This window comes from Rhinolophus sinicus, chromosome 16 (assembly GCF_057876585.1).
Source record: "Rhinolophus sinicus isolate RSI-liver-muscle chromosome 16, RSI-T2T, whole genome shotgun sequence".
Classification (NCBI taxonomy): domain Eukaryota; kingdom Metazoa; phylum Chordata; class Mammalia; order Chiroptera; family Rhinolophidae; genus Rhinolophus; species Rhinolophus sinicus.
Window position 1 is genome coordinate 78,638,503 of NC_142516.1, and position 17,012 is coordinate 78,655,514.

A 17,012-nucleotide genomic window follows, 5' to 3' on the forward strand; every position below is an offset into this window, starting at 1 on the left:
ATCAAAAGATTGAGGCAGGTGGTTTCAGACTCACAAAGCCTGGATGCTGGGGTCTGCCAGCTGGGGTCTCCCCTCAGCCCTTGAGCGACCATGTCCAACCCCAGCACCCTCCCTGCCCTCGTCTGGGGACCGCAACACCTTGCAGCCTGGCCTCCACCCAACGAGGGCTAAGGGCAGCCATTTGTCCTACCAAGCATTTACCCTAGCTGTCCTTCCTACCCACGGCCTGGCTACGGTCACCCTGCTGGCTAGCCTCAACCTGTGACCCCCATCCACCCAATGCCAATGCACTACGGCCCAGGCTATGACATGAAGGAGAGAGCAGTGAGTGACAGCTTCAGGCCTGGAGAATGGATGACAGGCAAGTCTGAAACACCTTCATCTGAAAGGTTTACACCATCTCCACTCAGCTGCTCACCACAGGCCATCATCACTCTCTTCACTTTCGTGATTCCAGTCAGCGAGTCTGTGAGGAGTAACATGTGAGGCTGTCTACCACGGTTCCGAGGCTGTCTTCCTGGCTGCCTAGCTGACCCTTGCCTGCTTCCAGACAACAAAAAGGGTGAAGAAATTCATCAACATCAAACCAGTATTACAAGAAATGTTAGAGGGACTTGCTTAAGAAGAAGAAAAAAACGATCAAAAATTTAAATAATAAAATGGCAACAAGTCCGTATCTATCAACAATTATTTTCAATGTAAATGGATTAAATGCCCCAATCAAAAGATAGGGTGGCTGAATGGGCAAGAAAACAAGACCCTTACATGTGCTGCCTGCAAGAGACTCACTTCTGATTGAAAGATGCACACAGACTGAAAGTAAAGAGATGGAAAAAGATATTTCATGAAAATGGAAACAAACAAACAAAAACGGTAGGGTAGCAATACTTAAACCAGACAAAACAGACTTTAAAACAAAGGCCATAACGAGAGACCCAGTAATCCCACTTTTGAGTGTATTTCTGTAGAAACCCAAACACTACTTTGAAGGGACATGTGCATCCGTATGTTCATTGCAGCATTGTTTACAATAGCCAAGATATGGAGGCAACTTGGGTACCTACCAATGGTTGAATGGATAAAGAAGAGGTGGGACACATATACAATTACTCAGCCATCAAAAGAAATCTTGCTATCTGCAACAACATAGGTAGACCTGGAGGGCATTGTGCTGGATGGACTAAGTCAGAGAAAGACAAATGCCATATGATTTCACTTATATGTTGAATTTAAAGAATAAAATAAACAAACAAACAAAACAGAAACAAATTCATAAATAAAGAGAACATTTTGATGGTTACCAGGTGGGAGGGGATTATCTATATAAATACCCATATCTACATAAATGTTTTAATTCCTTCATTTATACTTATTCGTTAAAACTGTGACTCTAGAAATCAATAATAACGATAGCATATGCAAAATAATACCCTGGAATATGATAATCGGTTTTGTTGCATTTACGATGAACTTGCAATGATGAATAGTTCTTGGCTTTCTATGATGTGTAAATATCGTAAATTTGTTACTGGTATATAAAATTTCTTGTACTTTGCATCTGCTCTTTGTGTTTTGTAATTATTTGTTACATAAAATATCTTGTACCGTAATATGTTGAAAAATAAATGCTAAAATTCCTTTATAATACAAAAACCAAGTACCTAAATGTAATCAAATACAAATTTGAACTAAAAAATTAAAATGAAAAGAATTTTTCCCCGAAAGTTTGGGCCAAAAATGTGGGTGCGTATTATACGCAGAAGCACATTATACACAGCAAAATGCAGTAACCATGATATTATCCAAAATGACTAGCTATGATCCAAAAGTACTGTAGTATGAGAACGGATCGGTGATTGCCAGAGGCTGGGATGGGAGATGGGCAAAATGGGTGGAGGGGACAAACTTCCAGTTATAAAATAAATAAGTCATAGAAATGTAATATAGAGCATGGCGACTATGGTTAATAATACTGTATTGCCTATTTGAAAGTTGCTAAGAGACTAGATGTTAAAAGTCCTCATAGCAAGGAAAATATATATATATATATATATATATATATATATATATATATATATATATTTAACAATGTATAGGGTCAAATGTTAACTAGATTTATCGTGGTGATCATTTTGCAATATATACAAATATTGAAACATCATGTTGTACAACTGAAACTAATATTATAATATGTCAATTACGTCAATAAAAATAAAATAAAATAAAATAAAATAAAATAAAATAAAATAAAATAAAATAAAATAAAATAAAATAAAATAAAATAAAGGATGTAGAATCAAATTGCAGATCAAAACATAGCAAAGAGCCATGTAAGAAAAAGGAGCCAGTAAGAGACTAAGGACTGCATGTGGTAAATTTAAACCAGAGAAAAACTAACTATAAGATTTCTTATAAATTTTTTTAAAGACTTTATTGAGATATAGTTTATATACCATAAAATTTACTCATTACAAAGGACAACTCATGACTTTCAGGTAACTTTTAGAATTGTGCAACAATCACCAAATGTACATTAATCTCTGCTCCCATCCCTAGCTCTGCACAATGACTGATCTAGTTTAAGTCTCTCTAAATTCTTGTTTTCTGGACATTTCATATAAATGAAATCACACAACACATAGTCTGTCAAGTCTGGCTTCTGTCACTTTGCATAACATTTTTACAGTTCATCTATGTTGTGGCACAAATCAGCATTTTATTCTTTTTCAGTCCATTGTATGGTCGTACCACATTTTTATTATCCATTGATGGACATTTGGATTTTTTTGCAGTTTGGGGTTGTTACGAACAATGATGTTATGAATATTCATATGCAGGTCTTTGTGTGGATATATGTTTCCATGTCTCTTGGGTAGATTAATAGGAATGACATTGCTGGCAAGTTTATCTCTGAAGTTTTATAAACTGCCAAACTGCTTCCCAAAGAGTCTACATCTTTTATATTCCCACTCCAGTGTGTGAAGTTTCCACTTGTTCCACAGGATTGCCAACACTCGGTATTATCTGTCTTTTTTATTAAAGGCATTCTGTTGGGTGTGAAGCGGTATCTTATTGTAGTTTTAATGTGCATTTCAATGACTAATGACCTTGACTATGTTTGCATTTGCTTAATGGTAACTCATATATCTTCTTTAGTGAAATGTCTATTCAAATCTTTTGCTTATTTCAAAAAGTGTGTTGTCTGTCTTTTCATTAAGGTAAAAGTTCTTTATGTATTGTATTCTGGACGTAAGTTCTTTAACAGATATGTGACTTACAAATATTTTCTGCAAGTCTGTGGCTTGTCTTTTTGTTCGTTTAACACTGGGTTTTGAAGAGAAAAAGGTTTTAATTTTGATGATATCCAATTTATCATTTTTTTCAGGGATGAATCACACTTTTGATATCATATGTAAAATGTCATGAAGATATTCTCCTATGTGTTCTTTAAGAATTTTACAGAGTTGGTTTTACATTTGGGATTGTGATCAATTTTGAATTCATCTTTTTGTGTAATGCAATCTAAGTTTTGTGTTTGGTTGTTTTTTATTGTTTGTTTATTTGTTTTTAGTTCTGCCAGTGTATATCCATATGATCCAGCACCATTTCTTGGTTAAAAAAGAAAAAGAGTACACCTTTTACCCATTGAATTGTCATGGGAACTTTGGTAAAATCAGTTGATAATAAAAAGTAATGTTTTGTTCCCGAACTCCTGATTCTGTGGCATTGATGCAGAAGCCAACCTTATGCCAGAATCCCACTGTCTACATTAACATACCTTGTAATAAACGTTGAAGTACGGTAGTGAAAGCACTCTAGATTTATTATTTTGGGAGGCTGTTTTACGTTTTCTAAATTCCACATAATTTTAGGGTCAGCTTGTCAATTTCCACCAAGAAAATATCTGCTGGGATTGTGATAGGGACTGCACTGAATGTAGGAATCAATTTGAGGAGAATTGTCATTAAAATTGTTTTCTCTTGAGATTCCTCTTTAACCACAGACTGTTTAGAAGTGTGCATCTTAACTTACAAATGTTTGGAGGCTTTCTTTTCTCATTCTCATTTCTATATAATTAATTTAAAGCTTGCACTTTGGACACAGGAAAGGAAAATGCATATGCGTTTGTTTAGTTACTTCATAGAGATTCTTCATATATCACTGGAGTAAACTGCCCAACTGGAGTAATTTTACACAGTAGTTCTCAGTCTTTTCACTTATAGAGTAACCGTAAGAGGATGCCCTGAAAATATGAACCACAGGCAGCAGGAGACGTGTTTATCAGGGGGAAGTTCACCGAGACAGGCAGTTTTTTTTTTTTTTTTGGGTCCCCACTGCACACTGCTGTCTGGAGCAGCACCAGGGATCCAGTAGGGCCCGAGCGTCCAGAAGAGGGCCTCAGACCTCGGGCTCTGGTGCTTTCTGTTGCACGAACAGAGAAGCCCAGGCCGTGTATGGGCAGGGACTGGACTGAGCTTGGGACTCACAGGCACTTCTCCATGGAACCAGCACTCAGGGTGAGAGGAGCCCCAGCCTCTCCGCTGCTGCTCAGGGCTGATTCTGAGCTTGGGTTTGTGGCACGTCCTGCTCCGTAGGCCACGGCCCAGGCACCGGGCAGCACTCACCAGCTTTGGCAGCCTTAAGCCCTGGCTGTGGGCAGTGTCCACGACGCCTTGAGTGAGGACGGCCTGCGGGGAAGTGGTCTTGGACAAGTGAAGCCCTCCCTCTCACCACTTTGACAATCAAAATTCTCAGCACTCCCCCTTGCTCCTCCACCTGGAATAAAAGCACAGTTTCTCATGGGATTGCCAATCTCCTCTTTTGCAAACACTGTCAACACCATCTTATAAAAGAAAGGACATGTTAACCCCAATTAACTAAGGAGCACATATTGCAGAGTAAGCAAGTTTGCCCTAAAACAAGTCATACACTGATTCCCATGGACCATCCTCCATCTCTCCATCGTGCTGCTGAGTAGTGAAAAGTCGGTGCTTGAGACTCGTTGGAGAGTCGGAGGGGTATCTATAGCTTAGGAAACAGGAATCTGTCACCTCGGTGTCCAGTGCGGGTGAGGAGGCAGCGGGTGATGGGTCTGTCCTATCAGTGAGGGTGTCCTCTGCCCCCGTCCCCTTTCAGTCCCTTGTATCCCTGCCATGCGAGGGATGGCGGCAGTGCTGAGGACACTACCCAGCTTCCTGATAAGTTGCCAACAGAATTGCCCCCGGCTGACAAGAGGGTCACCTGGAAGCCAGAGGGTCCAAATCCTCCCGGGAGCACTTTGCTTTCTACCAACGGCTTAACAAGGGTCTTCAAAGAAAGCCGCTTTTAGCTGCACGTTCATACAAGTTGTCTGCTAAGATATGTGTGCAGTCTGAGACTTGGAAAATGGTCTTGGAGAAACATGCCGTTTTGTAGGTAAAAACCAACCAGGGGATCCGGAGTTTCAATGTCTGTCAAGTCTGTTTGCCCAGCCAACGCAGAGGGTGGTGGACACACGTGGTCACTGCTTTCACCACGATGGCCTTGGCCTGGCATCACTGGCCGAGCTTCGCTGTGGTGAATATTATGTGCAAAGGTGCCCAGCTCCTACCCGTGCTGCCCAGGAGGTGAGGGACCTCCTCTGCACACCTGTGGACCGTGGTCATTTCCCTGACTCCGTGAATGTGTCATTTATCTAACCTGTTATTTCTCCATGTTTTCATTGCAACTTTCAATTCCCCCATTTCTGTTTTCTTCTTTTGACAGACGGAGAGCACTACTGAAATTCTTCATCTTACAGCCCACGTTCCTTGACGTTAAACCAGGATTTTTTTAAAGTCCTTGGTCTTGTTTCCTCGAAGGCTTTCTAGGGGTCAATGCCAGTGGGTTGGTGAGGTTGACACCACAGAGCCTGACAAGATGCCACATTCTTCTACACAGGCCTGGGGCCCGCTCTGGTGTCTGGGGGGAGAAGGCCGGGGCTGCCACACAGGAGACAGGAATGCAGGTCAACTACAGGGGTGAAGCACGGGGATGAGGCCCTATGCCAGGAGCAGTCCAGCTGTGAGCCACTTTCTGAGAAGAGGACTCTCAGTGAGGGATGACCAGCGCCTCTCAGGAGGAGTGAGGAGCCACAGCTGACCGTGTCCACAGAGCCTGTGGCCTGCAAGGGGCACCTGTCAGCACATCTGTGGGGCTCAGGGGTCAAAGGGGGCCATGGGCAGCCTCTCCAGGGATGTCATCTTACCTTGGGCTGTGGCCTCCGACCCTCAGGCCACCACCGTCCACCTATTTCTGGGTTCCCAGCCCAGCAAGGCGCAATCCTGACTTACCTATAATATAAAATGAACTCTTACAACTCAACAATAAAACGCAAATACACCAACGAAATATGGGCCAAGAATGAATATATATGGCTCCAAAGTAGATATGCAAATGGCCATTAAATACATGAAAATATGCTCAACATCAGGAAAATTCAATCCCAACCCATAATGACATGCCATTTCAGAACCACGAGGATGGTGGGTGACTGGTCTTGCTCCTACGTCACTGGCATTTCCCAAGGATGCCACGGCTTCTTCAGGGGATTTATTCCAAGTGGTGAAGGAGGAGGGCTCTGGAGCCAAACCTGCATGGTGCTGACCAGGCTTCCCCAGTTCCTAGTGTGTGACCGGCACTCAGCCCCCTGACCTCCCTGAGCACTATTCGTCACAAAAAAAGGGTGATGCGTGCCTCGCTCCAGCTCTCTGTGGAGACACAATGAGCTCCAAGGAAGTAGAGCACCAGAGAGCACCGAGCACACGGGGAGCATCTGCTGTTATGAGCATCCTGATTCACTTGGAGGTTTGACGGGATGACATTGTCCTCTTCACAGATGCTACTTCAGTCACTACTAACTCCTTCCTGATTGCTACCACATACACTGTCCTTGCACAAGGTCACGTCAAGTTTGTTTTTCTGTAATAAAGAAGGTTGGCTGCAATGAAAATTTGAGATATCTCCTCCTGTCCCTTCCCCTTGCACCTACCTTAGTGTCTTCCAAAGACTAATGTGCAAATCTCTGCAAGATTCCATGTGGCCCATGGAGTTGCACTCTCGTCGTGGAAGGAGAGGCGATGGACCTGCAGTCGGCCCCACTGTGCAGGTGCAGGGGAGATTTCAGGGTTCACCGAGCTCAGGGTGGGTGCAGCACCGGTTCTGCCTCCTCCTGGGAACTGATCGTTCACAAGGACTCCAGGGGCAGGAACAGCCAGGCGAGTGAGGACAGGAGCAGCCACGTGTGAGCACCAGGTGTGAAGCTGATGATGACTCCCATCCTAGTCTGAGGGCCCAGCTCCCACAGGGAAGACCAAGCAAGTTCCCTTCAAACACGACTCACTCAGTGTTCCTAACGATCTGAGAGGGGGGTTTGTCACCCTGTTTCGCCACAAAGACCCTGAAACCAGAGAAGTCATGGGACTAAGAGGAATTAGTGAACGGAGGGTCCAGGCTCTGCCCGTCACTCACCACATTGCCTCCATTGCGTGCCACGGGCACCGCCCTGGACAGGGACACAGAGGGTGGGAGGATAGGAGTATACTCACCCACGAGGGGTGGCAGCATCTGGACCAGCCCCACAACACACTCGGAGTCCGGCGCTTCTGAGCCTGTTTCTCTGTGTTGAGGCCCAGCTGGACAGGGAGGGGCCAGCAGCTGGGGTTCCTTGGTCAAGAAGAGAAATCTCCTTCTCAAAGGGTCCAGGAGCCCTGAGAGATGTGGGTGCTGCCCACTGCCCGGGAGGGGAGAAGGTGAAAGAGGAGGACCTTCGGGCTGGCCTGTGATTCCATGGGGGGTGAACGGGTTCCCCGACACGAGTCCATTCTCACCCAAGCTCTGTGTGGGGGTCGAGCAGAGGGCCTGTGCAACTGGGCAGCTTTAGTCCCATCCCATCACTGCTGATGGACCACTGCCATGGCCCACAGCTTTGCATGCTGGGCAGAGCAGGGGCCACACTTGGGGTGACTGAGCTGTCCTGACCCCACCTGGGCCTGATAAGGAATCAGAGCTTAGAACCTGGAGAAGAGGCCTTGGCCCAGAGGAAAGGGGGGTCAGGGCCAGGGTGTGTCCGTGTGGGACAGAGAGTCGGGTTAGGGCTTGGACAAGGCTGTTATGGGAGACAGTAGGGTGTGCTCCCTGGCTCAGCACCTGTCCCTCACCGTTTGTTCATCTCTCTTACAGCTGGGGTTCAGCTGCCCTGTTCTGACCATGGGGTCTGTGCTAGTGCTCACAGCAGGTCAACTGAGGCCTCCCCTCCACTCAGCCTGAATCCACAGCACTCAGCCCCAGGGTGCACACGCCTCGACCCCCTCCCGCGTTCCCTGCTGGGTGTGCTGTGCTTGTGAAACTAGCTCGCAGCTTGTTAGTAGGAACTGTCTTCAATGCGAATATAAATGTGTGTCTGCATCTAGTCACACAAGAGTCCGGCCATTGTTGGGAGAGAAGGGACAGCAGCTGTGGGGTGTCCCTGAAGACCCTTGGGCCCTGAGCCCAGTCCCCCCGGCCCCAGCAGATGGGTCCTCCTCCCTGGATTGGACAAGATGCTCCCAAGAGAAAGCCCTCAAGGGACTTGGTATCCTCCTCGCCCTCTGTCATTTCTGGCGTACACACCTTAAGGAGGAACCCCCTTTCTCTCTTCTCAGTCCACTCCCTCTTGTTCCGTCTTCACCACCTCCACCTCCCTCCATAGTCAATCACCCCACTGAGACCAGAGGATGCTTCACCTGCAACGAGGCACAGAGGCAGAGAGCCTGTCCTCTGAGGCCCAGCCTTTTCCTCTCCGACCAGGCCACCCACACAGGAAACCCTGGAAGAGCTGAGGATAGCCCAGCCCCGTAGTCTGACTACATCCAGGAGGCACAGAGAAGCTCCCTAAACACAAGGGCTGACTCTGTTCTGGAAAACTGGTTAATGGTCCAGAGGGATGAAAGCCTCAAAAGCAGGTCCCCCATCCCCAGAGGGTTCAGGGTGCAGATGATGATGGGAGATCCCTCACCCAGCCTGGTCTTGGGAGTAGGGATGCTACGAGGGGTTCCTGGTGATTAGAGAGCTGTATGATTCCAGGAGCAGTCTGCAGGAGGTCCTGTCAACCTGGAGGAAGGGACTAGAGGGTCACCTGTGTATCCATAGTGCCCATGACCTTCCGCATCCTTCCTTCCTCTCAGGTCCCTCTCCACGGAGCAGCACGGACCCGAGCATGGAGACAGCGGCTCCCAGAACACTTCTCAACAAAACCATCTTTATTCATAATTTACACACGATACCCCAAAGATGCCGCTCCTACCCCACCCCTACCCCCACCCTAATGGTCTGGCCCTCCTTCTATCCCTGCCTCCCTCCCTCCCTCCCACGTCAGTAGAATAGCCAGGATCAGGCCTGGTATGAGGAGGGGTCCCTTTGGCTCCTGTGGGGAACAGCCCCGTCACATCTGGTCTGGCCCCTCCGGGGGGCTGGCACCAAGAGGAACACCCCAATGCTCCCTACTGGCTGCAGTGCAGCTTTCTTCTCTTCCCCATGATAAAGGGGTCCCACTTTCTCTTTTGAGGCTGTGAGGAGCAGATTGGCCCCAGAGCCAAGGCTGGCCTCCCAGAGACACTGAGGTCCGTGCCGAGACGTGGGGTCTTCTCAGCAGGAGCTGGGTCTCCATCCAGAGCACGCTTCCTAGACTTGGCAGCTGAAGGGTCAACTCGGCTGAGGCCTAGTCTCTGATGAGACAGGGACTGAGGAGCTCCCCGGTCCCCCCGACCTCCAGGGAAGACAAGACCTGAGGCAGAGACAGGACTCTCGGGGAACCGCCAGGGCAGCAGGCTGTTCTGAGAGTCCAAGAGGAAGGACAGGCTGGGGAGCACTTCCTCCTCCACACCGCACCAGTCCGCTGGCCTGTGAGTCTCCGCAACAGGACAGGTCTCTCCGGGAATGGAGGTATCCCTGGGTCCCTGCCGTGAGGCAGTGCGCCTGGGACCGTCGGGAGGAGAGGGGGGCCATCGAGCCCGGAGTGCTGGGGACTCCTGACATCCTGAAGACACATCAAAGACTTTGGGCCTGGACAGGTGGGCGTCTGCTCGACAGTGCCTTTGAGGGTCCTTGAAGTCAGCCTCTGGTGGGCAGGCTATGTCACTGACCCCCAGCTGGGGGCCATAGTCATGCCTCCTGGCATCTTCACTGGCCTCAGATACAGAAGGAGGTGAGTCCAATCGGGGTTCACGATGGCTCTGGGGTGCCTGTTCACTCTCCTCCCCTTTCAAGGCCAGCTGGGAGGGAAGAGGCAGACAGTGACTGCTCTGCACACATTTGTGAGAGGAGGAGGAGCAGCAGCAGCAGGGCTGATGGGACAGTGGCATTGGAGAGAGGAGGGTAGTGGGGGACCCTGGGACTCAAATGCAAAGACACACCTGTGGCTCTCCTACCGTCATCCTGTGCCACATTCCCAGCTTTGTGTCCTCCCCTCCTCTTCTGGGTACCCCATCCACCCTTTCCTATAGTCCTCTCCTTCCTGTCTTCCTGCAAGGCACCCACGCCACAGCTGGGCCCCTGCACACTGTGCCTACAGGCACGGGAGGGGTGGGCAGAGTCATTGGGTCCTCCCTGGCCTGGTTTACCTGGGTGCTCCCTCCCATGGCTCACCTGACCCGACCCCATACCTGGAGTCCCTCCCTTCCTGACTCAACCAAGGTCCCTCCCTCCCCGGTTATTTCTGGGGTGTCTCCCTCCTCTAACAAACCAGAGGTCCCTCCATCTCTTGGCTTACCTGGGCCGCTGTGAGTGCTTCCTCCTGCTTCAATTCCTCAGCTAAGGCTGCGGGATCCAGCTGTGGTTCTGAGGAAAGCAATTGTTCCAGGAATCGGGGGTGAATGACCTCCTCCACCTGGAACAGAAGGAAGAAGTTGTGAGCAGTGTTGGAGTAACCTGTGAGTCGGCAGGACCGGGGGAAAAGTGAAAAACCTAGGACCCACTGCATCCTCATGCAGAAGATGAGTGTTTTACACTGTCATGGTCATCACACACACACACACACACACACACACACACACACTCACAGCCACGCCCACACACAACTCAGGAACCCAGAGCTGGGTGCCAGAGTGCCACTCCCTGGAATCTTTTAGACCCCAGAGCTCTGAGCCAGCCCACCTTGGTGTCGAAGTCTTCCTGGGAACACAGCTCGTCAATGTAGCTCAGGAGACCCGGGGCCGGGTAGGTCCCATCGTCATCCTGCTGCGGCTCCTTTCTGTCTTCTTCCCATTCTCCACCTGGCTCTCCGGTGGCTGAGTGGGCCGACCCCAAGAGCTCATCCATGATGTCCATGTACTCTCTCACGGCCTCAGGGGGAATCTCCTCTGGTGCGTTGGTCTCCCGGGGCCGCTGGGCTCTGTGTGGTTGCGGGCCGGCAGGATGGGCTCTGGGTATGGCCGTCCTGGGAACGCACGCTGGGGAGGAGCGGAAGGAGGAGGGAGCGTGAGGGCCTCCAGCTTCCACCTCCTGAGCATGAGATGGTGATAGCAGTGGGACAGCAGTGTTTGGGGGATGCTAACATGAGTGCTGTCGGGTCGGGACCACCTGAAGTCCTGTGACTGTGGGAGGGGACAGGGAAGCATGTAAGAGAGTCACATGTGAGTAGGTGTGCAGCCACAGACACTCTGAGGGGCATCCCATCCAACCCGCTTCTTAGCTGACTTCACGTTGCATCCTGTGACAGGGAGTTGGGAGAGGGGTTACGAAACTTGACCAGGTCCAGACCCCGTGGTGGCAAAGGGCACCTGAGACCCTGGCTCCCGTGGCTGTTGTGATTGAGAGAACAATGACCCTTTGAAGAAAAGGACCGATGTGGGAACAATGGCTGGCCCTGAGCCCCAGTTGCCTTTGGCCATGGGAACTCGGTGCCCTACCTGGCTGCGAGCCCACCAGTGGGGCTGGGGGCTCCCAAGGATCAGGCTTTGGTGGGGCAGCGGGAGGCAGGCCCTGCTCCGCCTTCATCCACTGCAACTTCCGAATCTGCATCTCCTCCTCCTCAAACTCCATGAACCTGGGGGAGAGGGAGGCATGAGCCGGCTGAGGAGGACACCGGCCCGGAGCCCAGCAAAGGCAGCAGCTGTTGGAGGGATGGCAGAGCAAGTGCCTTGACGCTGTGAGGGCCCTGTGCTGGCCGAGACCCCCTCCTCCCAACACCCTCTCTGAAGAGCACCACCAAAGCGGACCCTGCCTGAAGTCAGCCCACCCCCGCCCTGCAGCCCTCGGGACCCCAGATGCTGGCTCACTTTTCTGCCATCTCGTAAAAGATCATCCGGTCAAAGTTGCTTGTGTGCTGCCATTCCCGCATGGCCCGCTTCAGTCCGTTCTCCAACGTCATGGTGGGCTTCAGACGGGACAGGGACCGGAGCACTGGGCTGTAAGCCCTCAAGGTCAGTCACGGTCTACAGCCCGGCGTCCACCCGCCAGACCCACCCAGCTGTGTAGTGCACCCGGGCCCCCCACAGCATGACTGATGCAGGGGTGACAGGAGGAGTCTGGGTGTGCAAAGAGAAGCCCCCCACTACTGTCGTTGCTGCCTCACATTCACACCGGCCCATGAGCCTGGACCTGAGGCTGACCATGCACTCGCACCCTATAGCAGGGACACTCTGGCTTTGGGAGGTCTTTTCCTCTTCAAGATTGCCCGTTCATGCATAATCACTATCATTAATGAGGCATGGCCTGTGCCAGGCAATCTGAGAACACTTCATTGACTAACCCAAGGAGTCTCCTCTGCAGTCCTCTGAATTAAGTAGAATTGTCCCTTTTTACAAGGGACCAAGCGTGCGGAAGGAAATGCCTCCCAGAGTCACAAGTCAAGTCGTAGTAGGAGCTGGACTCAGGCTGCTGGGGTCAGTTGAGACACGGCACCTCAGAGGAGGTCATGAACGGGACATGTGATGCGGATTACCAAGAATGCGCCTTCTCAGAGCGTGGACACCACCCTCAGACCTTCCTTGCTGTGTCCCAGGATAAGGCGCCCTGCATGCCCAACCGCCGTCCCCTCTATGTGAAAGCTCCAGCCGAGCTCCCCGTGCCCCTACCCAGTGCACTCACATGAGGAAGCAGGAAAGAGCTTCTGCGTCGGAACTCTGGGGTAGGTGTCTCCAGGCCAGGGCCTTGAAGCGCTGCCAACACCGGAAGTTCTCATACACACTCTTGGGGTTACCGCAGTTGTTCGAAGCAGCCTTGGAGCGGGAGGTGGAAAGGCCACCCTCTCTGGGAGCCCCATTTGGCCATGGCCCAGCACTCACTGGGGAGACGATGGAAGCCAGCGGGGCAGCTGGTGGTGGGGCCTGAGGAGGAAGGCCTGGGCACCAGCTGCCCTGGACAGCCTGGGTGCCCCCAATAGCCGGAGCGAGCATAACGGTCTGCAGCGCAGAGGCTGTGAAGAATTGGGGTGCAGGACACACAGCACCCCCACCGAGGGCCCCCGGAGCACTGCAGTTGAGCGGGGCCTGAGTAAGGACCAAGGTCTGAGTCTGGGGCAGCTCTGCTCGTCCCACTTCTGATCCGACCTGGACAATGATGTTGCCGGCCCCAGTCCCTGTGGGGCCATGGCCAGCATCTCCTGCCACCGAAGGTGTCCCAGGGAAAGCCGGCAGCACCACGGGCTGGCCAGGAGGAAATGACGGTGTCATGAGGGGCGACAGGTGATGCTCCCCAGGTGGCCAGTATGCGGGGCCAGCAGTGGGTGGCGGAAAAGGCAGCGCCATGAAAGGAGACATGGAAGCACCAGGGCTCGTGGTCTCTGCCGGTCTGAGCCCTGCAGATGCTGTTGAGACAAACGAAAGGGGTGAATGGAGTAGGACAGTCAGTAACCAGGACAGAGGCGCTCTGCGTCCCCTTTAGCCACAGGGGACTCGGAGCGATGAGTCTCAACAGGTAAGGACCCTTTGTATGGGGAAGCTGCAGTTTGCAAATGCCCTTGGGTGATTTTCATGCTCTGACCTCAGCTTGAGAATTATTCCACTGGGGAGTATGCGCCTGTGCACCAAGGCTCCCTGAAATCACCCCGCCAGCTCTGAGTCTCGGAGCCTCCTAAGGATTCCCTCACCTCTGACCCTGCCAGCCTCAGAGGCTGTCTCCCGAGTCATGAAACTGGGCAGACATCTGCTCTGTGGAAAATGGCCATAGACAGACTCATTAGAAGATAGGGACCTTCTCCAAGGTAAGTTGTAGGCACCCAAAGTGCCTTCGTGAACAGGCAGTGTCTAAAATATTAGCACCCCATCTCCCCCTCAGTCTTCCTTTTCCAGAGGCTCGATGTAAATCACCCTCCTTCTTCCCTGGCCAAGCACAGAAAACAAAACTCTTGAGTAATGGCTCTCCACAAGGAAGACCCAGGAGCCCTGATATAACCCCTAAACACCCCAACCTGGCCTGTACGCACAACTCAGAACCAACCACAGCAAACACTTAACATGGGACAGATTCTGCCACTCTATCCCCCATGCTCAGAGTCGTTGCCACCACTTAGCAGCTCTGTGCCCAGGAGAGGGGTCTGCGAAGTAGGCGTTGTGTCCCTTAGATTCTGTCATTTCACAGCCAGCAATGGCTGCCGAGGATTAGAAAAGGGCCAGGCAATGGAGAGCAGTGGGGCTGTCAGTGGAGGTTTCCAGAGATTTCCATAGCTGCTGTCACGTTAGATTGGTTGTAGGTCTGCAGACTGTCCGTGGCCCTTCCCCTCCCAGCTCCCAACAGTGGAAAGTGCACACACAGTAAACCAGGTGTCACTGGGACAGAGTTATCTGGGACACATTCCTGTTCAGAGGAACTCATGCAGACCCTGTTCCAGGAGAACAAGGTACACACCACATGCACCTAACTCATCAGGACAGGTGTCCTAGCACGTTTCATAATAAGATAGAAGATCGTCTTCCTGCTTCTGTGCTACTCTCCTAGCCCCCTGAGAAAAGCAATCCACCTTCACAGACGTTCCACCAGAAAACCAACTACCATCCCCATCCGTTCCCTGTCCATGAAGCAGTGACATGGAATTAGAGCAAACCCTCATCTCCAAGGTGCAACGCAGGCCTGAGGAGACGCAACATGATCAAGTAGGTCTGAAGAACTGATTTACACCGAGGGAGAACAGTTCAGAACGACTCACGGAACCCAGCCCCATCTTGATGGAAGTTACACGGTGACCCTGCCCCTGTTGAATCCAAGACAACAGCTACCTGGACTGAGAAGGAGTGAGCTCTGGGCAGGAAAGAGTGAAAATGCTCTGGATTGCAGCAGTTAGAGTGCCTTCCAGCTTGGCCCTCGGCGAGGACATTTCACTGTAGACCGGGCCACAGGCAGCCCCACTGGACAAGTCTCCGGCTAAGACCACCTCTCCCCACTTCCCCATTCGATCTAGTGTGCTCAGTTCACAGCCCTTAGAAAGCTATTGTGGGGCAAGCTCCAGCTGCCTGAAGAACAGGACACAGGGTTCGGCTTTCCCCGTGACCCTCCCGGTGCCACCAGCACGACATCACCCACTACACCCCACACACGCATGTCCAAGTGGCTTGTCTCCCCTCTAGAAGGAATCAGTGTGTCCGCTGCCGTCCTTTCTCCATAGCCAGACGTTTCCCCCGAGTTGTCCTGATCCACCTCTTAGGAGCTCTCCTGTCCTGCGCTGTCTGTCACAGGTTTCCACTGGCTCCCAGCCTCCCCAGGTGACGTGTCCTTGGAGGTCCAGTGCTAACCCCTTCCTCTACTCAGTCCAAACTCTGTTTCGCCTACCCAAACTATGTCACACCTATATCCCAACCATTGGAGGGATGGCAGAATCTCTAAACATGCCCCCCTCCAACCTACCCGCTTACCTCCTTTTGAAGTCATCCCCGCAGACCGAGACACTGACCGCACTGCCTAGTAATGCTCCACAATCAAAAAAGTCAAGTCCAAGACCCAGAGAGAGTGACCTGCTCCAGCAGATGCTCAGCATCCAAATGAAGGAGGGAAAAGTTTGAATTTAAACAGTAGAATGTGGTGCTCAAGACATTCTGCAGTGGGGGAGGGGTGGAGGGGAAGTGGGCCTGGGTGGGGGTGGGGAGACATTCCGTGAAGGCCTCTGGCAGGTAGGCAAGAACCAGAAGCATCTTTCAAATTGTACAGTGACAACACAACTGGTGTGTGCCTCTTGAGGCAATTTATACGTTGCTTTTATAGATTCAGAGCACCAATGTTTTACTAGATGTTCTCTTTGTTTCAATTCTTTGTCCATCATCCTACTGGTAGTTTTGTGTCCCTCAGCATGCTTTCTACCTGGCTCTCGGCTTCCTTCAACACAGGCTACACTTTCTGAACAAAATTCACAACACATAGTCTAAATCCATGGGTACTGATGGCCACATGGAGCCCAGTGTTTGAAATTAGGATTGACTCAGCAGACCCTGCATGTTGGGTTGCTGGGTGCACATCATTCTTTAGAAAGGAGTCCTGTGGCCCCAAGTAGCGACCAGTGCTGGAAGCTCTGCAGACCCCAACAGGCCCAGCCTTACTAACCATCCCTTTTGCTCCAGTCCACCAAAGTCAGGCCAAGACCAGAAATCACACCTTTTTGTTTCTCAGAGTGTCATGTTGTTAAATATTTAATTTCTTTTTACCATTTACATGATTTTAGTGTAATGTTTTAAACTAGTAATGCTTCTGCATACTTCACAGTCAAATTGTGCAAAATAGAAAAGGCTTTGACGAGTATTCTTCCTACCCTTTCCCTTGGCAGCACAGACCTCTTTCCCACAGCATGCCAGTGTTATCTGTTTCCTTTAAATCTTTCCAGAGATGTATTATGTAACAAAAAGCAAATGCAAGCTATTTTCAGTTTTTAAAATCCTGTCACTGTTTTTCAGGTTAAAGATTGATGTATGTGGGTGGTGGCTGGGAGCGAGGGTAAGGGGGATCAAATATATGGTGATGGAAGGAGAACTGGCTCTGGGTGGTGAACACACAATGGGATTTATAGATTATGTAAAACAGAATTGTACACCTGA

General features: G+C 50.6%; 1 protein-coding gene across 1 annotated transcript; it reads right to left on the bottom strand.

Annotated features, from left to right (window-relative positions):
* Positions 1 to 9,497: 9,497 nt before the first annotated feature.
* Positions 9,498 to 15,858, bottom strand: LOC148755053 (NUT family member 2G-like). Its single transcript, XM_088793427.1, has 7 exons — positions 15,843 to 15,858; positions 13,084 to 13,801; positions 12,273 to 12,401; positions 11,904 to 12,040; positions 11,149 to 11,444; positions 10,739 to 10,882; positions 9,498 to 10,268 (listed from the first exon to the last, which is right to left on the bottom strand). The coding sequence occupies exons 1-7, from the start codon at positions 15,856 to 15,858 to the stop codon at positions 9,498 to 9,500; spliced, it is 2,211 nt and encodes a 736-aa protein (XP_088649553.1).
* Positions 15,859 to 17,012: the final 1,154 nt, after the last annotated feature.